This window comes from Rhinoraja longicauda, chromosome 3 (assembly GCF_053455715.1).
Source record: "Rhinoraja longicauda isolate Sanriku21f chromosome 3, sRhiLon1.1, whole genome shotgun sequence".
Taxonomy (NCBI): Eukaryota; Metazoa; Chordata; class Chondrichthyes; order Rajiformes; family Arhynchobatidae; genus Rhinoraja; species Rhinoraja longicauda.
The window spans coordinates 28,252,217-28,276,172 of NC_135955.1; the positions used below are offsets into that span (position 1 = coordinate 28,252,217).

The window sequence follows — 23,956 nt, forward strand, 5'->3', positions numbered from 1 at the left end:
GCAGCTCGAAACAAGTCGCCACATTTATTTCCAAAGGGAGAATCTCCTCTGACTCTCACCCGGTGCCATCGATCCACACCACTCCAGCTGATTGAAGCAATTTTCCTTTATTTACTCTGTCCCAACCTGTCAGGGTTTTATAAAAGGAAGAGGTCTTTAAGGTGCTAAGTCCTGGGACTGTGCTGTCCCGACAGAGAACTTTTCACAGTTGGTGACTGATGTGAATTATTTGCTGTAATATTTCAGAGAACTGTCCCGATCACCAGCTGGGATTTTCAAATTGGGATCCAGGACATAACGAACAGAGGAGAGTTGTCATCGGAAAGGGCGATTGGTTCAGACTGGTTTCATCAGCCACTGTTCATTCCATTATCATTCAGCAAGGAGGTGAGATGGCAAATGCATTCTTTAAGTTTAGGCCTGTTTTTGCAATCAGTTCTCTACTGCGGGACATGGCCCCAAACCTTCTGATTCAGGGGTGAGCACGAAACCCCTCAAGCAACAAATAACCTGTGCATCTATCCCCAAAGTCTTCAGCGTTTCTGACTTCCTGCCGCTTGCTACACGGCCCCTCTTCGCATACCAACTGTTAAGATATTTCAGCCTTACCTCTTTAACTAGCATTGCTTCTCTTTCTGCCTCCTCAGTGTCTCTCCTCTGCATCTCCCCCACTTTCATGGGCTCCAAGTCCGTAGTCCCCTGAAAGTAGCAAAATAAGTAAGTAGAGTAGGACGGTGCATGGTACTCTTGCCTCTGTCGGTCAAGGAATTGAGTGTAAGAATCAGGAAGACTGGTTGCAGCTTTAAAATACTTTGGTTAGGCCACACTTGGGGTGCTGTTCTGGTCATTTCATTACAGTAAGGATGTGGAGGCTTTGGAGAAGATGCAGAAGAGGCTTACCGGAATACTGCCTGGATTAGAGGGTAGACACAAAAAGCTGGAGTAACTCAGCGGGGACAGGCAGCATCTCCAGAGATACTGCCTGCCCCGCTGAGTTACTCCAGCTTTTTGTGTCTATCTTCGGTTTAAATCAGCATCTGCGGTTCCTTCTTACACACTGGATTAGAGGGGGGGTTAGGAAGGTGAGATTGGACAAACTTGAATTGTTTTCTCTGGAAAGCCTGAGGTTGAGGGGAGACCCAATAGAAATATATAAAATTATGAGAGGCGTAGATAGAGTAGTCAGTCAGAGTGGAAAAGTTAATCAGTGACTAAAGGGCGCAGTTTAAGGTCAGAGGTAAAACGTTTAAAGGAGATGTGCATATTTTTACACACAAAGTGAAGGGTGGCTGGAACATGCTGTGTTTGGGAAGCTTTAAACTTATGGAGGGATATGGATCACACACACAGGAAGATTAGTTTGTCAGGCATGGAAAGCAGAAGGGTCTGTTCCTGCACTGCACTGTTCTATATTCTATGTACACACTGTAGTTAGATGTGTGTTCCACAAAGTAGGCAAGTCTTCTTTGCAACCTTAATGGCAAAGTGGCGAAGTAGCCGGAGAAGTAATCTCGACGACTGGGCTAATGATCTCGAGATGCGAGTTCAAATTGCACCATTTCACTAAGACTTTAAATAATGAAATAAAAAGGCGAGTGTGAAGCCATGAGAATATAATTTTCTTGAAGAAAAATCTAGTTGGCAGGGAAAGAAACCTGTTGTTTACTTGACTTGTGATGCTGGAACCTGAAATATTCCAGCAAGTCAATCGGTTTAGTTGGTCCCGATCAATAATTGGCCACAACAGCGGCACGGTAGCGCAGCGGTAGAGTTGCTGCTTTACAGCGAATGCAGCACCGGAGACTCAGGTTCGATCCTGACTACGGGTGCTGCACTGTAAGGAGTTTGTACGTTCTCTCCGTGACCTGCGTGGGTTTTCTCCGAGATCTTCGGTTTCCTCCCACACTCCAAAGACGTACAGGTATGTAGGTTAATTGGCTGGGTAAATGTAAAAATTGTCCCTAGTGGGTGTAGGATAGTGTTAATGTACGGGGATCACTGGGCGGCATGGACTTGGAGGGCCGAAAAGGCCTGTTTCCGGCTGTATATATATGATGATATGATATGAATATCCCGATCAGCTGAATAAAATAAACATGAACGCACAGTCTGTAATCCTACCCTCCTTGCATTTAGTAATTTCTTCCTTAAAGTAACCAAAGAATTCTGTTTTAAAATCTGCGATTTCTAAATCTGCAACACTGCCTGATGTTGGATTTTAAGCAGAAATATTTCCCCATAGCAGGCTAAGTTCCACAATCTAAACTATTTGATGCAGAAGATTAAACTTTGCTTATCCAGAGATGTTTAACATGATAAAAGGATCTGATGGGCTCGGGGGAGAGAAACCTGTCTCTGGTGGGAGAGTAGGACAATGCACAATGAGGGGCAAAATCTTGAAGCTGGAGCTGGGCAGTTCACTGGTGTTGTCAGGAATACTTCACCACATAAAGGGCAGTGGGACCCTTCTCTTCCCTTGCCCTTCAGTTTTGGAAATGTTGCCAATGCTGGGGGTCAGTGGAAAGAGCTGACAACGAGTAAGGGGGACATGCGAAGTGAGGTTTAAATTGGCCGCTGTCTGCATGAGTGGTGGAATGAGCTCAAAGGGGTGAATGATCTCCTGTTGCTATCTCCCTTGAGAGTGAGGGACTCTTTGCTCTGCCTCTTCTCTGTCCTCGGAGTCGATGGTCTTCAATCTCCCCCGGCTCGAACGGCTTTGGGTTTTAACCTGTCTGAGGGATGTCTCTTTGTGTCATTGCGCAGGAGTGTTAGTCTTTGCCGACAGCGCTGATGGTTCCAAAAACATCTCCCTGAAGTGCAGCTACATCTTGGTGAAGGATGGAGGGGAGCTTCACATCGGAGCCGAGAAGTGCCGCTATAAATCTCGAGCCACCATCACGTTACGTGGCCGATCCAACGAGGGCGAATGGTTGCCGAGCTTCGGCAGGAAGTTCCTCGGGGTAGACTCTGGCGGCACGCTGGAACTCCACGGAGCCGTCAAAACATCCTGGACGCTTCTGGCCAAGACCCTGCCACCCTCTGGTCTGGAGTTTGGGTCGTACATTGAGAGGCCGGTCACCCGGGGCTTGAATGTACGTGTAGTTGACCAGGACACTGGGCAGGTGCTGCTGGCAGACCGGTTTGACACACACGACTTTGCCAACGAAAGCAAAAGGCTCCAAAAGCTGCTGCAGTCTCAAGACGCTGGACGAATAATTGCCATTGCTGTGAGGGACTCTGCTGCCAAGAATCTCCTTCAACTGACAAAGGACACCATTCAGGAGTTGCTCGGTAGTGGACTCGTTCAGGACTTGAGTTACAGGTGAGATACAGCTGAATTGATCTTTCTTGCAAAATAAACTTTAAAGCTAATTTTAGGACTTTGCATTGAGAATGCAATCGTTATTATTAAAAGCTTTTAATTTTATTTATTTTCCCCGGAATGACACAGTGAGTAGAGCTGCTACCTCACAGATCTGGAGACCTGGGATCAATCCTGACTTTGGGTGCTGTCTGTGTGGCGTTTATACCTTCTCCCTGTCACACCATTGGGTTTCCCAGGTGTTCTGGTTTCCTCCCTCATTTGCCCTTGTCATTTCCCCCCACCCCTCCCTCAGTACGCACACCTTCTTCCTAGTACCCTGCCACTCTTTTCCATTTCCCACTTTCCATTCACCTCCCATCCCTCCTTATCTCAGCTCCCCCATTTCTCTTTTATCCCTTCTTTCTGACCATAAGGCTCCCTCTGCCTTTACAATTCACTCCTCCCTTCCTTATCCAACACCCCTTTGTCTCCATTTCACCTCTAGCCTTTGTTACTCTATCCACTCACACGACTTTGCCAACGAAAGCAAAAGGCTCCAAAAGCTGCTGCAGTCTCAAGACGCTGGCCGAATAATTGCCATTGCTGGAATTTAGAAGGATGAGGGGGGATCTTATTGAAACATATAAGATAATTAGGGGATTGGACACATTAGAGGCAGGAAACATGTTCCCAATGTTGGGGGAGTCCAGAACAAGGGGCCACAGTTTAAGAATAAGAGGTAGGCCATTTAGAACGGAGATGAGGAAGAACTTTTTCAGTCAGAGAGTGGTGAAGGTGTGGAATTCTCTGCCTCAGAAGGCAGTGGAGGCCAGTTCGTTGGATGCTTTCAAGAGAGAGCTGGATAGAGCTCTTAAGGATAGCGGAGTGAGGGGGTATGGGGAGAAGGCAGGAACGGGGTACTGATTGAGAGTGATCAGCCATGATCGCATTGAATGGCGGTGCTGGCTCGAAGGGCTGAATGGCCTACTCCTGCACCTATTGTCTATTGTCACTCGTCTGCCAATCATGCCCCCTCATCTGTACTCGCCTATCACTTGCCAGTTTTTGTCCTGCCCCTACCTCGCGTTTTCCCTTCTCCATTAATATGAAGGGTCTCGTTGCAAAACACTGTGTGTCCATTTTACTTCACAGATGCTGCTTGATCTGCTGAGTTCCTCCAACACTTCCTCCATTCCACCATCTCCAGTCTCTTCTTGCATTTCCACAAATGGTGCTTGAGGAGAAAAATATCACCAGGGAGACAGACGGGCAAGGCATTAGTTGCAAGCTCTTCAGACTGTGCCTCAGATCCACATGTGCGAGTAGATAGGGAAACGGTCTATTATCTCCAAACGATGTCCCTTCCAACAATGCTGCTCTCCCTCAGCAATGTACCGGTCGGTGCATCTATTCAGGGACTTCTACGCCCGCACCTCCAGACACAGGAACAGCTTCATCCCCAGGGCCATAGCTGCTATGAACCGGTCCTGCTGAGCCGGATGGTCACATCGCACAGTGAACCGGCACAGATCTACTTGCACTTTATTCTGTTTTAAAACTGTTCTAATTTGTTTCATTGGGTTGTTTAAATTAATACTGATTAGCTAATTGATTTATTGCATCGTATGGGAGGTGCATTCCCAATCTCGTTGTACCCCTGTACAATGACAATAAAGATATATTGTATTGTATTGTACTGTTTGCTTGGTCAATGTGAATCTCCACAGTGAGATTTGGCCCGATAGGTTTAAGTTTATTATTGTCATGTGTATCGAGGTTCAGTGACAAGCTTTGTTTAGCATGCATATCCAAATAGATCAGAGTATCCATGTATCAAATGCAATCAAGTCAAAATCCAGTACAATAGACATAGCAAAGGAAAAGATACAGTATGCAGAAAATAATCCTTAGCATTGTAGCACATCAGTTCCATCGGACGGTACACTAGCTTATGGAAGGACTGTTCAGAAGCCTGGTAACAGAGAAGAAGCTCTTCCTGGGTTTGGTGCTGCGCGCTTTCAAACTCTGACTCGCAGGTAGAAGTGGCGCCCTGAGTCGTATGTCTCAATTTACCGTCTCCATATTCTGACAACTGCAACTTAGAGTCATACAGCACAGAAGCAATCCCTTCAGCCTTCTAATTCCATGTTAATTGTCAAGTTGCCAATTTCTACACTATTTGTGGCCTGTGATTTCAAATCCCCTGCCTTAAGAGACAGTTGCCAGAGAGGAATGTTGAAAAGTAGGGCCAGAAATGACCTTGAGCTGATTTGTCTCCCTGTGCTCCTTTCTATTATTACGTGCCCAAGTCCAGGTCCTTTTGCTTCTGAGACCTGATTGAGACAGGTGGGGTAAAGGCTGAGGAGGAGCTTCATTACACTGCTCAGCAGCCTTCTGGCTTGACAGAGATAGACACTGAATGCTGCAGTAACTCAGAGGAACAGGCAGCATCTCTGCAGAAAATGGACAAGTGATGTTTCGGGTCAGGACCCTACTTCAGACTGATTGTAGTAGGGAGAGTGGGGGGGAGGGGGGGTGGGAAGGGAGAAAAAATGGAAGCGAGGATAAAGCAAGACAAATCAGGGCTGTCAACAGATCACCTCTGGCTAGGCAATGTGATTCAGGGCAAGCAAACGTTAAAGGAGCAGTGTTGCAGTGTCTGGTATGAATGCCAGGAAGAGTCTACATCCAAAATAACATTGAGGCTGCTGTACTGAGAAGATGCCAAAGTACACAGTGCAAAGAATTCATTTGCTGTTTAGTTTGAGTTCTGATCTGCCTGGCCTACTCCATTACTATCTCTCTGCACTATTTAGTTCTTTGAGATGATATTTATGTAGGAATGGGGAAATTACCTACGACGTGTACAGACATGGAGGTTTTAAACTGGAATTGGAGCAACTAACTCTGCAGTGCCATCAAGTGACCAATTGATGAATTGCACAACATTTACAGCCCATAAATAGACAATTAAGCACTGCTAGGCAATGCTAATTATTCGCGAAGCAGGATTAGGCATTTCGGCCCATCAAGTCCATTCTGCCTTTGCCCATGGCTGCTCCATCCCTCCCTCTTAACCCTATTCTCCCACCCTCGCATAATAACCCGTGGCGGCACGGTAGCGCAGCGGTAGAGTTGCTGCTTTACAGCGAATGCAGCGCCGGAGACTCAGGTTCGATCCTGACTACGGGTGCTGCACTGTAAGGAGTTTGTACGTTCTCCCCGTGACCTGCGTGGGTTTTCTCCGAGATCTTCGGTTTCCTCCCACACTCCAAAGACGTACAGGTATGTAGGTTAATTAGCTGGGTAAATGTAAAAATTGTAAAAATTGTCCCTAGTGGGTGTAGGATAGTGTTAATGTGCGGGGATCGCTGGGCGGCGCGGACTTGGAGGGCCGAAAAGGCCTGTTTCCGGCTGTATATATATGATATGATATGATATGATAACCCCTAAAACCTGTACTAATCAAGAATCTTATTAAACATCCATTGACGTGGCTTCCACTGCTGTTCGTGGCAATGAGTTCCACAGATTCACCACCCACTGACTAAAGAAATGCCTTCTCAACTCCTTGTAAAGGTACATCCTTTTTTTCTGAGGCTGTGGCCTCTGGTCCTAGATTCTCCCACGAGGGGAAACATCCTTTCCACATTCACTCTATCTAGGCCTTTCAGTATTCGGTAAGTTTCGATTCATCCTTTTAAACTCCAGTGAGTACAGGTCCAGTGCCATCAGACACTCATCATATGTTAAGCCAGTTTCTCCTCCATCCAAGCTCCCTCCCATCCACCTTCATCTTGTCTTACAGCTTTCCTTCTCGTTCTCCTTGGTATTTATCAAGTTTTCCCTTAAATTCATTGCTTCTATTTTTTGTGACTACTATAGACAATAGGTGCAGGAGGAGGCCATTCGGCCCTTCAAGCCAGCACCACCATTCAATGTGATCATGGCTGATCTTTCTCAATCAGTACCCTGTTCCTGCCTTCTCCACCACTATGTGGAAGCAAGTTCCACATTCTAGCCTTAGTCTTTATCCCCTTCCAAAAGTCTTTATCCCTGCCTTTATCCCCTGCCTTCCTATGTGGAAGCAAGTTCCACATTCCAGTCCCCCTGAGTTACTCCAGCATTTAATGTCTGTCTCTGTCAAACTAGATAGCTGCTGAGCAGTGTATTGTAGCTCCTCCTCAGCCTTTACTCCACCTATCTCAATCAGGTCACAGAAGCAAAAGGACTTCTGTGACCTGGACTCAGGCACATAATAGATAGGAGCACAGGGAGACAAATCAGCTCATCAAGGTCATTTCTGGCCCTACTTTTCACATTCCTTTCTAGCAGCTGTTTCTTAAGGCAGGGGGTAAAGACATTTGCTTTAAATTCCACATTGGATTTATACCAACTCACTTGTATGTATGGCTCCCGATTTAGTTTCCCTCACAATGGGAATAGTTTCTACACTTCTACCTACATTCTCACCTTTTAGAATTTAAAAAACTTCTCAATCTACCTCTCAGTCTTTCATTTCTGGAGAAAAAGCCATGGCCAGTAAAGAAAATCATGTAAACTGCTCAGAAAGAGCTCAGCATATTGAGCAGCATCTGCGGAGGCAAAATGATGGTCAATGTTTTGGCTCGAAACCCTGTATCAGGACAAGCGACCCAGCACTGCACTCTTGGTCTGCATTATATTAAGTCTTCCTGACAAGTACAATTTCTGTTTCAGCAATGCCTTCTGCACTGCTTCTAAATTCATAAAGGCAAGAATTATGCTCATAAATGTCTTGGAAAATATACTTAATTAAACCTTTCCTCAAATGATTTAGTACATTTATTTTTAAGGAGTATTTTGATAAGGTGGGATTGTTTGTGCTCGTATATACCATCTCGTGTTCAAACGAATGGTGAGGGGTCTTGTGTATTATTAGCACCAGGTAGCATCTTGAATCTTCTCTGTCCTGCAATGAGGGTGGTTGGTAAGTTGATATCCTTTAAGGGAGTGTTGTAACATCAACTCATTGATTATTGAGGTTTTGGTGTTAATTGTAGTTAACGTGACAACTGCCAGTGAAGAGAGACCTGCATTTCCATAGCACCTTTCCCCACCCAGACACTGTACACACTTTACAGAATGTTAAATGCGTTTTGAAACGTGTTCATTATTGGAATGTGGAACTATAGTAGTCAGTTTGTGCCCAGCGACCTCCCACGAACTTCAGTGCGATAATGACCAAATCATCTGTTTCTTATTTTACTGTGCATTTGATTAAGGAATAAAGAATGTCTCCAGGGAACCTGTGAAACTCCACTTCCCATCTTTGAAATTGTGCCACAGGACTTTTTAAACGGATGGGACTCAAATTAACACCTCGGCCAAAAGACAGTGCCACCAACAGTGCAGTTCTCCCTCGGCACTGCATTATGCTCAGTTTGTTCAATGGCAAATTTCAATTACTCGCTCCGTTTGGCAGATGTTAAGAGAGTGCTGCTGGCTAATAATCTGAGCAGATGATTCCTTTGTAACTTTCTTTTCTGTGCAGGCAAGCGTGGGCTCTGGTGGGTGTGATTGGTGCTGGTAACATGTCTTGTGACGAATCCGTGCGAGACTATGAGAACCACGATACAGGAGGCAAAGCCAAAGCCCGCAAGGAGTTTGTGACGGTGGATGGAGTGAGGTTTGCAGTATCTGCCTCGAGTCAGTGGAAGAAAGGTGCCCAACATTTGATCATTTGGCCTGCAACGTTTTGCTCAAGATGTGTGCATGTGAATTGTGCATGACTTGGTTTTGTTTTTGCTATTTTGTTTTCTAATTTCTGTTCTTCACTCAGTTTAAACAAAACTATTTCGATCATCTATTGTAACACCCAAGAGCCTGAACTTGCAAGGATAAAAAAACTGCTTGTGGAATTTGTTGGTCACAAGGCCGACCGTAATTGTTACTGTGTGATGGGTCATTGAGAAGGAGTTGATGAGCTGCCATTTTGATCGTCCACAATCCGTACAACAAGGCAGGTGTTCTCGTGGCGCTGTTGTGTAGAGGGTTCCAGGATCTACACCCAGCAGCAGTGGAGGACCAGAGATCACCACCCTGCATGAGCCAGAAGGGAGCCTGTAGGCGGTGGAATTATCTTGTCTGCCTATTTCCATGAGCTTACTCGATAACTCTTGAAGTCCTTGACTTTGCTCTTCACTGTTGCATTACAGCCACTTTACTCCCGGGAAGAAGGAGGAGGTAGCAGAAAGGGGATTAGTCAAGCGGATTTATTACAGCAATATGGGTGGTGGAGCATCTGTTTCTGCCATCTCTTATTGGCTCAAAGTCTGGCAATCTACCCAGGCCATGACACAAATGAGGCCGTGTGTAGGAAAGAACTGCAGACGCTAGTTTACATTGAAGATAGACATAAAATGCTGGAGTAACTCAGCGGGACAGGCAGTATCTCTGGAGAGAAGGAATGGGTGACGTTTCGGGTCGAGACCCGGTCTTCTCTCTTCCAACGTCCCTACAAGTGTATGTTAACTCTGTGGGATGAAAGCAGATGGATTTTTGTCACACCTTTCACTCCCATAGTAGAGTGGCTGCAGCATCTTACAGCTAGTGATGTGGTGCAGCAATTGTAACTTAGGACATGCAACTACCAGTCGTGCACACGGGGCTCCCAAGGGCAGCAAAGTGGTATTGGCCGGATCACTCACCTGGGTTTAAAGGAGTCTTGACTGAGGGTTGAGTACTGAGTCTTGGACATGGGCAGAGAGGTTCTCCTGTTCTTTTCAAAATTGTGTCCTGGGATTTTTTAATTCCCTTGATAGGTCAGACATTGCTTCAGTTTAACATCTAAAGACAAGCACCGTGTAGCCACAGGACTCTGAGTAATGTCAAAGGGATAGAGCATGATGAAACAGGCCTTTTGGCCCGTGGAGTCCGTGCCAACCATCAATCACCCATTTACACTAATCCTACCGGAATGCAATATTAATTCTCACCAATTCTCCACAGATTCGAATACTCTTCTATCCACTAAGGGGTAATTTACAGTGGTTACTTTAGACTTTAGAGGTACAGCGTGGAAACACAGAGTCCACTTTAACCAGCGATCACCCCATACACTAGCACTATCCTACACATTAGGAACAATTTACAATTTCTCGAACCCAATTAACCCACAAACCTGTGTCGAACCCGGGTCTGGTGCTGTAAGGCAGCAACTCTACTGTTGTGCCACCGTGCTGCCCCCACAGAAGACCTCAGAACTGTGAAAGGGATCCAGGAGAAGTGTCCCCAGAGAATATGATGAGCATTTGATGGCTGAGGACCTGTACTCACTGGAGTTTAGAACCTCATTGAAACCTATCGAATAGTGAAAGGCCTGGACAGAGTGAATGTGGAGAGGATGTTTACACTAGTTGGATAGTCTAGGACCAGAGGGCACTGCCTCAGAATAAAAGGATGTATTTAGGAAGGAGATGAGGAACAATTTCTTTAGTCAGAGGATGGTGAATCTGTGAAATTCATAGTCACAGATGGGGAGAAGGTGGGAGAATGGGGTTGTTGGGGAAAGATAGATCAGCCATGATTGAATAGTGGAGTAGGCTTGATGGACTGAATGTTCTAATTCAGCTCCCATGAAATGAACGAGAGAGTAACGGAAATGTGGAAGTGACGAGAGCACTGGGAGTGAAGAAGTGAATAGCAGCAATGGATTTAAGAGACAGCTGGATAAATACGGTGGAGGAAAGGAATAGGAGGATGTACAGGGTGGTTGGATCAAGAGCACGATCCACTCATGGACCATCTCGTGCTCGGTTTCAGCTGAGTATTTCCTCTTTGTTATTGGTCACAATAATGCGTTGTAAATTTGTACGAATGAATAGTTCATTCAAAACTGCTATGTATCTCAGGCAAAGAACAAAGTGCTGGAGGAACTCAGCAGGTCAGGCAGCATCTGTGGAGGGGATGGATGGATAGACGATGTTTCCTGTTGGAACTCTTCTTCAGCCTGATCCTTCATCAACACTGTTCTTTGCTCAAGATTCCAAGACCATTTGTCTCGCTTTTTAATTCCCGCAATGTTAAAGCAAAGGAAAATACCAAATAGTTTTGATTTTTGTTGGAGACCCTCAGACCATCTTCAGACTTTTCTGGACTTTATTCTGAACTCAATATTATCCTGTATCTGTACACTGTGGGCGGCTTGATTGTGATCATGTATAGTCTTTCTGCTGACGGGATAGCACGCAACTAAAAAACTTTTCACTGTAGCTTGTCACGTGACAATAAACTAAACTACATTTGTGCCTCACCCTTTGTCTCCCTTGTTCTTTTCCTCCTTCCCTCTATGTTTATAGGGATTCCGCAGGCTGAGTTCCAGGTGAATGTATCTGAGGGCTTGGTGTTGGAACTGTTGGATGAGGTGCAAGGCTGGGCGACGGGTGACCGGCTTGTGGTGGCCAGTACTGACTACTCCATGCACCAGGCCGAGGAGTTTACCGTTCTTCGTTGCCCGGAGTGCACATCTCGGCAGATCATGGTCACAGGTAGGTGGAAGAGGCAACCGGCATCGCTGAAGCGAAGAGGCAAGAAAGAAATGGGCGGTGTAGTTGGTAGAGTTGCTGCCCCACAGGGCCAGAGACCCTGGTCCAACCTGATCTGAGGGATTCCTCCGGGTGTTCCGGTTTTCTTCCACATCCCAGAGACATGCAGGTTTGTAGGTTAATTGGCCTCTGTAAATTGGCCCTAATGTGTAAGGAGTGGATGCAAAAGTGGGATTACATGGAACTAATGAGAACGGTTGATCAATTGGTCTGGTGTGGACATGGTGGGCTGAACATGGTGTGGACATGGTGGGCTGAAGGGCCTGTTTTCATGCTGTGTCCTTAAACTAAATAGTTCACCTATGGCTTGTTCAGCCTGCTGAATCAATGTGGGCTCTTCAACCAATTCCGTCAATCCTGTTTTCCCCTCCCCCTCTCATATCTTTTGCCTGTCAACTCTCCCGCAATTTTCCTACCACCCATCTACACATGGGGATAAATTGACGTTGGCCAATTAATCTGTGTGGGGAGAAATAGGAGCACCCAGGGGAAATCTATCCAGCATGGAGAGATTGTGCCAATTCCACACGGACTGTGCCCGAGGTCAGGATTGCACCCAGATTTCTGGAGCTGTGGGCAGGAGCACTAACTGCTTTGCCACTGTGCACTGCCTGGTCTGTCGAGCATAGCCCACACGTGATTGTTCTGATTAAATGCTTCCTTCTCCTCTTCCCACAACCACAATGGCGAGGCATAACGTTGCTTCCGTAGAGTGCCAGTGACCCGGATTTGATCTTCACTCCGGCTGCTGGCTGTATGGAGTTTGTACGTTCTCCCTGTGATTGCGTGGATGTTTTCCAGGTGCTCCGGTTTCATCTCACAATACAAACACGTGCATGTTTGTAGGTTAATTGGCTTCTATAAATTCTCTCTAGTGTTTAGGTTAGAACTAGTGTATGGTTGGTCGGTGCAAGCTGAAGGGCCTGTATATATGGTGAATCTCTAAATTATAAACTAAAACTACATAAAGTTCTTGAAAAGAAAAAGACACCAAGTTTAATCCCAGGCCCAGTGATGGAGGACATATCTTATTGACCAAGGAAAAAGAGAGCTGATAAACACAAAAACTCAAATTATTATCGATGGTCTCAGCGTTGACTTGAATACGAAAGCACATTCCAAACGTGGCAATCAATATCTTATTGGCAAGGTCAGGAGATCCTTACACAACATTTTAAACATTATAAAGTGTGCTGGTAAAGACTGGAACATATACATAGGATTAAAGCAGAAATGCACCAGATATTTTTAATGTATTCCGAAATGTTAATGGCAGCCAATAGTCATGCACATATGTAGAAGTGTTAATGTAGGGCTTGAAGGTTTGCCGGGCAGTAATTTTGGCTTGGAAGATTATAAAAAGCTGAATAAGACATTGTATAATAAAGTTTGCAGGTTATTTTACAAAGGGATTGATTCATGGCATGTGAAATTTGGGTGAAAACCCAAAAAACGTCTGTCTGCGTTCCTCCAGCAATTTGTTTTTTACTTCAGATTGCAGCGTGTGCAGTCTCTTGGGCAGCAAACGTCCTACTGTTTTAAGGCATTTGAAACTTTGATAGAGCAGTAATGTGTCTGCAATGGCTGGCAAGGTCACAATTTATTAGCTATCCTTTAAGGACTAGTTCAGTGTTAAGAATCAACCATGTGTGACCATTAGCAATTGATATCAATAAAACAGCTGAACGTTTAATGTCAAGTTTCTAATAGCAGTTTTCTCTTTCAATAACTTAGTTTAAATTCCCAGCTGCCATGGTTGGATTTGAACTTGCATTTCCAGATCATTAGTTCAGGTCCCTGGGTTAAATATACAATGCTTTAACCACTGGGCAACTGTATCTTGATAGATTATGGGTGGGTGATGGAGCAAGAAACTAAACAGGAACTTAATTTCATCATCTATGTGACATGTAGTCAATATTTGTTTGCTTGTGTGTAACATTAGTTGCCTGGAATTGTTTTTATTAGGATTTTAATTTAGATCTTTAGATTAGACCAGGTCTCAGGATTACTAGTCTAGTAATTTAACACCCGAGTTACCATGGCCCTAGTTTATCAATGGAGACCTTTTTCAACACTTGTGCAAATAACATTCTATGCAAGCTATTTTGTGTGATTCAATCTATTGCAAATAACACCAGATAGAGGACTGGTTAAATTTTTTTTTAACTGTATATTGAAAGATACAGCATGAAAATGGGCCCTTCTGCCCATCGAGTCAACCCTGACCATCGATCACCCGTTCGCACTAGCTCTGTTATCCCATTTTCACATCCATGCCCGACCCAATAGGAGCAATTTACAGGTGCCAATTAACCTACAAACCTGCATGTCTTTGGAATGTGGGAGGAAACTGGAGCACCTGGAGAAAACTCATGCAGTCACAGGGAGAACAGTGAAACTCCATGGAGATAGCACCCGAGGTCAAGATTGAACCCGGGTCTCTGGCAACATCTCTACCACCTGCGCCACTGTGCCACCTTGTATATGACAAGTACAAAAAGATTATCTGGAGTTTATTGTCAGTGGTGAAGTGATGGTGCTGGCTGTTAACCACGATGGTCAGCCTGGTGGCTGCTTGGAAATTACATAAGTGGGATCCAAGGCATCTCACAACTGTGTATCACCAAGCATGCTGAGCAGCCAATCGCAGCGTAGAATGATCCCAGGTTGCAAACCATGAGATACATAGCACAAAATGATGGAGTAACTCAGCGGGTCAGGCAATGGTTGTGCACATATGCAGAAGTGTTACTTTAGGGCGTGATAGTTTGAGCAGTAATTTTGGCTTCTAAAACTATAAAGCTGAATTAGATATTGTATAATAAATTTGCAGGAGAGTATACAAAGGGACTGGTTCACAGAATGCAGAAATTTGGATGTTGTATAATTTTCCTTGATTTCCCGGCATGAGAGCTCAAACTGTGAACTCAAGGTTTTTGGTGTTAATCTGAGCACCACAAATACTCCGAGGTTGCCGCCAGTGACACAGTGATGTAGGGAAATGCCAGTTAATCCCAACATCTCCATGACTACGAAATCCAGGCCAAAGTATTCAGTTGCACTGGGGTTCTCTCCAGCTTGCAAAAGCATTTCAAGAATGAAGAATCTTAGCATGTTCTTGAAGTGGAAAAAATGGTGCATTTTGCATTTTGCAAAGATCATAAGTGATTCGGCCATTCGGCCCATCAAGTCTACTCTGCCATTCAATCATGGCTGATCTATCTCTCCCTCCTAACCCCATTCTCCAGCATTCTCCCCATAACCTCTGACACCTGTAATACTCAAGAATCTATCTATCTCTGCCTTCAATATATCCACTGATGGCCTCCACAGCCATCTGTGGCAAAGAATTCCACAGATTCATCACTCTCGGACTAAAGAATTCCTCCTTCCTAAAACAACGTCCTTTAATTCTAAAGCTACGACCTCTAGTCCTAGACTCTCCCACTAGATACCTGGCAGACTTTGGTGAGGCGGTAACTGCTGCTGGTTTGGACTGAACTGGAGGGTGCACTTGATCCATTGCAAAGGCATCTGTTTAAGCTCATGTGGCCAAGAGACCAGAAGGTTAACTTGTTCCACTTGTAGTTAAGCACTGTTGGCTCAATGTCATACTTGCTTCACAGCTGTTGCAATGGCAGGAAATTTGTGCACAGCTCTTTAGCTGTGAAACAGCACCATCACAGCAAGGCGAGGGTATGCAAACTGGAGTTGAACTTCCTGGGCTTTAAGAGGGGTTTGGTGGAAATTTTCAAGATGTGAAGGGGGGAGTGTAAACTAGAAGTATTTATGGAGATGGTGAAAGAAAAGGTATATAGCTTGCAGATCAGGCGTGATCTCATTGATTGGCAGGCGGTTGGAGGGGCTGAGTGGTCTACTGTGCCCATTATGTATAAACTGTAGATAGGCACAAAATGCTTGAGTAACTCTGCGGGACTGGCAGCATCTCTGGATAGAATGAATTATATCCAGAGATTCCTTCTATCCAGAGATGCTTCCTGTCCTGCTGAGTTACTCCAACATTTTGTGCCTATCTTCGGTGTAAATCAGCATCTGCAGTTCCTTCCTCCACATACTTTACCCTTGACTTGCACCCATTCTCCTGTGAGGCAAGTGATGCAAAGGACCTGATTAAAAGGAGGAGGAAACGTGTTCATTGTGGGAGGCAGTGGTGTTCCCCTGAAAACAGAAGGCAGTTGTTGATCAGCAGGGACAGTGAGAGTGCCGGGGAAGGCGGTGTGGAGTCAACAGCTTTTCCAGCATAACCAGGTGTTAGAAGTAAAAGGCAATCTTGTGCATTGCTACGGGCACAGGGCTGAGCCCAGAACACTGCTGCTGAAAGCAACACTTTGACAAGTGGGAATCGTTATAGTTCCTATCAATGGATAATAAATATTGAACTATTGCTACCTTTCAAAATGAATAAAAATTCTCTGCATTCAACGTTGGTCCAATTTTAATGTGTTCAACAGTAGCTGCAAAACTGCCAGTATGTTATTAAAAAGACTAAACTCAGGATTTGAGGAGTGGGAGGACAGAGTGGGGGAGGAAATGCAAAGCTAAAAAAATCAGCCTTGTCTTCGTGGTTGATGTAAAATAGCTGTTCTGTTCTGGATATGTTTGGGCTTTTCAAATGGAGTTTACAGAGTTTATAATCAACAGCTTGAGCGACAGCATTGAAGCCGCTTTGAGATGGTCCCTGCCGTTGTCCTTCCTGACTACAGCAGTCCAGAAGATGGACAGATAGATTTGCATTTCAAAGCACAGTTCATGGGAGACTGAAGTGCTTTGCAGCCAATGAAATACTTATTGGTGTGCTGTCAGTTTTGTAATGCAGCAGTCTGCTCACACACTGCAAGCTCCCACAAGCAGCAATGGTCATGATTACAATGTGGCTTATGACAGGGGTAACCCTTCTACTTTAACAATGGCGTGAGGACAAGGTCTCTCTGTTGGATTGGGAGGCTTGTGAAGTATAGGATTTGGGTATTAAAATGAGCATTTTTCCTTGATCCTAGTGATATATCTAGTTGCCGAGCGGACACCAGTTAGGGTCGGGAGCCTTATGTCTGAAGCACTTTTTTTTGTTTTGCTCAAGATTCCAGCATCTGCAGTTTTTTGTGTCTCCTTCTACTGTTGATACTTTACAAGAGAATATTGAGAAGCTGCCTATGATCGGATTACTCTCGCAGTTTCCCGGGACCAGTTCCCAGGACCAGTTCCATTATATTGCTGGATAATACATTTCCCACAACACCATTCAGCAGGTCAGGCAGCATCTGCAGAAAGAAAATGTTTTTTGTTGCATTTCCCAGTTTCCAGCATCTGGATTTTTTTCTTCTTCGTTTTTAGTTGATTTTCCTGGCAGTTGCTAACAATGCAGCAATAATATAACACACCTGATCCAAGTGCGAATTGGATGTATCACAGAGCATGAATTAAAATCAGTGACCTAATATCTTGGACATAAGTTTAAATTGTTTAGATTGAATTATGATTAAAGGTCGGCAGTAACATATATAGTTAAATCAGGCCATTCAGCACATTTAACCCTTGCAGGTGTTTTTATGCTTGACTTGAGCTCTGTCTGGCAACACATAGATCCTTCCTTCTATTCACTTCCTCCTCTCCACTATCTCTTGTTTTAGGAAAGGCTCAGTTCCTGCATGTGGGGGAAATCATGGATGGGATAGACATGAGGGCGGAGGTGGGAATGCTGACGAGGAACATCGTCATTGAGGGGGAGATGGAGGATTCCTGCTACGGGGACAACTGGTGCCAGTTCTTTAAGCACGATACATTTGGAGGCCATTTGAAGGTGAGTCTGAAGTTTGCCTGTCGTCCAGTTGATTTTATTGCATATCTACAGCAGATGTTTTAATTCAAATCTTTATCTTTAGTCAATTTAAGGAAATGACGAACATCTATGAAGAGTTGAACACGTTTAAAAAAAATCTTTGCCATTGAAAGGATTATAGAGTTCATTCCATCTCTCTGATTTATCATATCATATCATATATATACAGCCGGAAACAGGCCTTTTCGGCCCACCATGTTTCGTGCCGCCCAGCGATCCCCGCACATTAACACTATCCTACACCCACTAGGGACAATTTTTACATTTACCCAGCCAATTAACCTACATACCTGTACGTCTTTGGAGTGTGGGAGGAAACCGAAGATCTCGGAGAAAACCCACGCAGGTCACGGGGAGAACGTACAAACTCCTTACAGTGCAGCACCCGTAGACAGGATCGAACCTGAGTCTCCGGCGCTGCATTCGCTGTAAAGCAGCAACTCTACCGCTGCGCTACCGTGCTGCCTTAGTACCCTTCTATGCTGTTTCTGCAGGAGGTGCTGACAAAATCAGACTGTTCTGGGAGAATTGTTTAGACTCTTCAGCTTCTTTGTGCTGTTGTTTGTGCTCCATATCTGTGCTTTTTCATCAGTCATTGTCATATCCCTCCATGCTCAGATCCTTTTCCCTTGTGTGCTTATCAGATGGGGTGAAGATGTCCCTGTTCAGAGCATACTGTACACCACTCTACACTGCACACTTGTGGTCAAACAATAAAAAAGCTAGCTTACAGAGTCTTCGGGTAGCTTTTAATGATGTCATGAGGATATTACTTAAGAGACCTAGATGGTGCAGTGCAAGTGAAATGCTTGTGGCTGCAGGAGTTAACACCCTACAGGCCGTGCTAAGAAATTTAATGTATAAATTTATTTGCCGAATTAATGACTCTGAAAATGAGATCATCTTGACATTATCACTAATAAGGTTTAGTACTACATGCTACATGCTACCAATCACAGTTGTGGAGACATTGGTATAGTTGTCTCGTTGTTGATCATTGATGGCTGATGCTTGTTTGTAATTTATTGTGCTTTTGTTAGTAATTTGTTAGTAACTACAGGTATGTAGGTTAATTGGCTGGGTAAATGTAAAAAAATTGTCCCTAGTGGGTGTAGGATAGTGTTAATGTGTGGGGATCGCTGGGCGGCACGGACTTGGTGGGCCGAAAAGGCCTGTTTCCGGCTGTATATATATGATATGATATGATGATATGATAACTTACTGTGCTTTTGTATGTAAGTTATTGTGCTTCTGTATGTTTATTATATGTAATGTCTTGTTTTTTATCTGGACCTTGAGTCTGTAATAAAGTATTGATTGATTGAGTTAGGTTAATAATACACAAATTAGGAAACTGGGTGTGGAGTCATGCAACATGGAGGGTTGTCCTTCAGCCCTCTAAGTGCATGCCAACCATCAAATGCCACCATTTAACTAATCTTACTTTATTTTCCCCCTACGTTTTAAGTCATATAGTGTGGAAACAGGGCATTGACCAAACTTGCCCACACTGACCAACATGTCCCATCTGCACTCGACCCACCTGCTTCCATTTGGCCCATATCCCTCTAAACCTGTCCTATACATGTACCTGTCTAAATGTTTCTTAAGCACTGCAAAAATCCCTGTCTGAACTACCTCCTCTGGCAGGATCGTTCCATGCACCCACCACCCTTTGTGTGAAAAGATTACCTGTCTGATTCCTATTAAATCTTTCCCCTTCACCTTAAACCTAAGCCCTCTGGTTCTCGATTCCCCAACATTGGGCAAGAAACTCCGGGCGTCTACCCGATCTGTTCCTTTCATGATTTCGTACACCTCTATAAGATCACCCTTCATTCTCCTGCGCTCCAAGGAGTGGAGTCCTGGCCTGTTTAACCTATCCCTATAGCTCCGGCCCTCAAGCCCTGGCAACATCCTCATAAAGAATGAAAGGGAGTGGAACTATTATAACATTTGGCTGAGGAATTAAGTCAGCATCAATGAGTATTAGGAATTCATTGAATCATAGTTGTTCAGAATTGTAATGGGCCCTTTGACCCACTGGTACCGACCATCAAGCCCCCATTTCCTGCATTGAGGAGTATCAGTTGTTGATGGCACCCTTTGAAACCCTTGTTGTCAATTTATGATCCAGTAAACAATTTCAAGATGATTAGGGTTATGAATTCAAACTATATCCAATAAAGCAAGTCTTCAGAGACATTGAGAAGAATTATTTTTTCAGTTCATTTTTCATCAGAAAACTAGCTTTATCATTTCCTTTCCATCTTTGTAGATTTTGAAGAACTTCACCTCTGTCCATCTCTCCAATGTGGAGCTGGTACATATGGGTCAACAGGTGATGGGCAGTTACCCTGTGCACTTTCACCTCTGTGGGGACGTGGATAAACTTGGTGGCTACTCATTGCCAACCTATCTGGACAGCCTTGCAATCCACCATTGCTTCTCCAGATGTGTGACAGTTCATGCAACCAATGGCTTGTTGGTAAGTTTCTCTTCCCAGTTGGTTTGGAAAGTTTATTTTATTTGGAATGACGCAACATTTTGAATGAATTGGCTATTTGGCTTGAGTGGTCCAACTAATTGTTTACACACCGTCCACCCTCTTATCTCACCTCAAAGGATCCCCCTCTTTGTGCATTTATCCACCTTCCCTTGGAATGCTTGTGTGTTATTCATCTTCACAACTCCCTCTGGGGGCAAATTACAATCCATGGATAAATAATTTTTTACTGAATCTATAGTTGAATTCACCAATGGCCATCTTAGATTTATTATTGACAATGAGGAAACATTTACTTCATTAACTCCCCTTTCATTGTTTTAAAGACTTTTTCATCAGTGTACCTGTTTTAATTACACTGTTCCATTGTTCCTGATCACTCACTTCTGGTATCTTTGCAGAAAAACATATCTGTATTTCTAGTGTCTTTAAACCCTCCTGATAACATTTTAAGTGTTTGAGGCCAGCATTTATTGCACATCCTTAATTGGCATTGGCAGTGGTGGCGAGTGCTTGTCTTGAATTGCTGCAATCGGTGTGATGGAGTTGTGCTGTTTGTTCGGGTATTCTATGATTTAATCCCAGTGTTGGTGGAGGATTTACATTGTATGTTGAGAACAGGGTGGTGTGTGATTTGGAGGGGAACTTCATCATGATGGTGGAGGTTGTGGGCTTGGGAGGAGTCCTTGCTTTTGCAGTGTCACCCCTTTTATTTTATCACTCCTGCCTTCCACCCTAACATAGATCTTCCCTTTTTGTTATCTCATCTCTCTGCTTCCTCTGTATCTTAAACATGTCAATTTGCAACTAAATTATAAATGGGCTGCCCAGTGGTACAGCAGTAGAGTAGATGCCTCGCAGTGCCAGTAAGCTGGGTTCAATCCTAGCCTTAGATGCTCTCCATGTGAAGTTTGAATGTTCTTCCTGAGACTGCATGGGTTTCCTCTGGGTGAAGTGGTTTCCTCCCATATCTCAAACATTTGCAGGTTTGTGGATTAATTGGCCATTGTAAATTGTCTCAAATGTGCAGGTGAGGGGTAGAATCTAGGGGCAGTAATGAGAATGTGGGGAGAATAAATTGGGATTTGTCGTAAATTGGTGCTCCATGGTTTTTGTGGATACAGAGGGTCATAGGGCCTGTTTCCATTGACTCTATGACAATGGATAAACACTGATCCTCTGATGCCATTTTGTGCACTTGTTAAATAGCCCCCCATTGGGTGACATATTTTTCTACCCTGGCTACAGTGTGATGGTCATCTTGTCGCACTGGCTGAACAGGAAAGAAGCCCTTGATGGATGGTCGTCACAAAAGCTGGACGTTTCTTTGTGTTTTATTTTGCAGATTAGAGACACGGTTGGCTATGACACGCTCGGGCATTGTTTTTTCCTGGAGGATGGGATTGAAGAGAGGAACGTTCTTTTCCACAACCTGGGGCTTGTCACCAAACCCGGCACCCTCCTGCCCACAGACCGGAACGATGCCATGTGCTCCTCGATTCTGAATAATGTTTACGGCAACTACATCCCTGTCCCAGCGACTGACTGCAAGTAAATGTTGGGATTTATCTCGGGACTGTGCTCAGTTCTGTCTTTTGTTGGGGGTATTTAAAAAAAAAAAAAAGATGCATTCAAACAGAATAAAAACTGCAAATGCTAAAATTAATACAGCACATGTGGCAATTAAAGCCAGAATTTACAGTTAAGTTCGAAGATCCTAAGTCAGAATGTTTCCTCTGTTCCTGTTCTGTAGATACTGCCCAATCTGAGTATTTCCAGCATTTTTTTTGTTTTTATTTTAGCTTTCCAGCATCTGCAGTTTTCATTGTTCATGTTCAAGTACAATTTTCTTTAACAAATTGAACTTGGGAGTTTGAACAACCTAAATTGACAATGATGGGAAGTAGAACCTAGGCTAGATGGGACAGTGTGTGCCAGGATTTACAGGGGATCCACTGGTTACATGGCTGGATGTATCCAGTTCAAAGATTATTTCCTGGAGGTGGCATCTCCTACGTTTGGACTAGAGGACTCCTGTAGAATGAAGCAAATTTCTGCGGAGGAGTTTCCCACAGAACGTGTTATGTGCATCCATGCACAGACTTTGCTATTCTTTGATCCATCTTTGATCCAAATTCTGGCACTAGGGCCATTATAATGGCTTCGTCTTTGAGCTAAGTAGGCCATGTACACAAACCTCCTGTAACTTGGTTCAAAGTGGATGTAAAATCTACTTGCTATCAATGCCAAATTTTTTTTGCACCTTTCAAGGTGTTGGTGATATATATTTATTTATTTTCACTGATTCCTGCATGCCATATTCCCTGGAAAGTATATTAACAAAAGTAAAGGTAAACACAAATTGCTGGAGTAACTCAGCGGGTCAGGCAGCATCTCTGGAGAGAAGTGAACAAAAGTGAATCTTCTCTTGCACTTGCTCTGGCTGATGGGGATGAGTTCAGACTTTGATTCTGATGCTTAAAGGAAACATTACTGTGAGTTCTTTGCACGCATAGATTTCTTTCCAATTGTTTATGTACATGTGTGTGTATTTAGATACTAATGAGATTGTCAGGAAATTTGGACATAGTTTAGACAACTGCAGCAAGCAGAGAAATCGGCTACCACATCCTGACTGGAGATGTCCTCATATTACACTGATTGCATCAACCTTGCAATCAGCTGGTTAACAGAACCTGTTCGCTGGTAGGAGGTTGTTGATTTTAAATGAGAAGCTGATGAAATTTTGATTGTGCAAGATTAGTGTATTGGGCGTCTGTTCACTAATTGGCTTTGAATGATGGTCCAGGTTGGAGTGGTGGAGCAGATCATTGAGCCTCTTTTCTGAGCACTAGGGAGAGTTGCATCTTTGAAGCACCTGTCACGTCCCAAAGCCCCTTGCGGCCCATGCAGCATTTTGGGATTTTATCGTGACTGTTGTTATGTAGGAAGTGCAGTAGCCATCTTGTGCACAGCAGGCTCCCACGGCAGTGATGTGACGGTGATTAGACTGTATTAGTGATGTTGACTGAGGTGTACCTACTGGACAGGGGAAGTAAATCCATGGGATCTACCCCACCCCCTCCCCCAAGAGAACCAATGGGCCTTCAGTTTTATTACTTCGTGAAGGAAGCGTGCCCTTGACAAAGGAGGGTTCATAAGTTCTGGGAACAGAATTAGGCCATTCGGATTTTTAAACCTGATGCTTGTCAGGATTTGGATTAAAAGGCAGAGAGAGTATTGTATTCATAGAAAATTATTGAATATCTTCGTATGCCTTGAAGCTTGCCTTGGCCAGAGAGTTGTTGCTGTTTCCTAGAGGAGCATCAACAGCAAAAGTTGCACAGATAGCTCGCACAGGCAACAATGAGGCATTAATCTGGGTAGCAAACACACCTGAGGTATTGAGATGAGGTTGGGACTGAAAGATGAGCCTGGGGTTGAAAGATAGGCAGGGGAACAACGTTAAAAGCTATTTGTGGAGGAACTAGAGGTGGAATAATATAAATTTTCTTTTGTGGAATGATTTACTATCTGGAATGTGCTGCCTGAATGGTTAATAGAAGCTGATTCAATAGGTTCTTTTCAATGGAGGTTGGATACATATTTGAAAGGGAAATGCTTCTAGAGTTACAGGGACAAAGGGAGATGAGTGAGACTAATTGGCAAGCTGTTTGAAAAGATCAGGCATTAGCACAATG

At 44.2% G+C, this 23,956-nt stretch overlaps 1 protein-coding gene across 2 annotated transcripts in view; it reads left to right on the forward strand.

Moving 5' to 3' along the window:
• Nucleotides 1–23,956, forward strand: part of cemip2 (cell migration inducing hyaluronidase 2) — a 76,632-nt gene that overhangs the window by 20,520 nt on the left and 32,156 nt on the right. For both annotated transcript variants that reach the window (XM_078395251.1, XM_078395255.1), the window contains exons 3-9: nucleotides 247–387; nucleotides 2,764–3,322; nucleotides 8,838–9,007; nucleotides 11,644–11,832; nucleotides 17,541–17,710; nucleotides 20,028–20,237; nucleotides 21,601–21,806. In XM_078395251.1, the coding sequence (XP_078251377.1) occupies nucleotides 247–387; nucleotides 2,764–3,322; nucleotides 8,838–9,007; nucleotides 11,644–11,832; nucleotides 17,541–17,710; nucleotides 20,028–20,237; nucleotides 21,601–21,806 (1,645 nt within the window). The remainder of the gene's footprint in view (nucleotides 1–246; nucleotides 388–2,763; nucleotides 3,323–8,837; nucleotides 9,008–11,643; nucleotides 11,833–17,540; nucleotides 17,711–20,027; nucleotides 20,238–21,600; nucleotides 21,807–23,956) is intronic.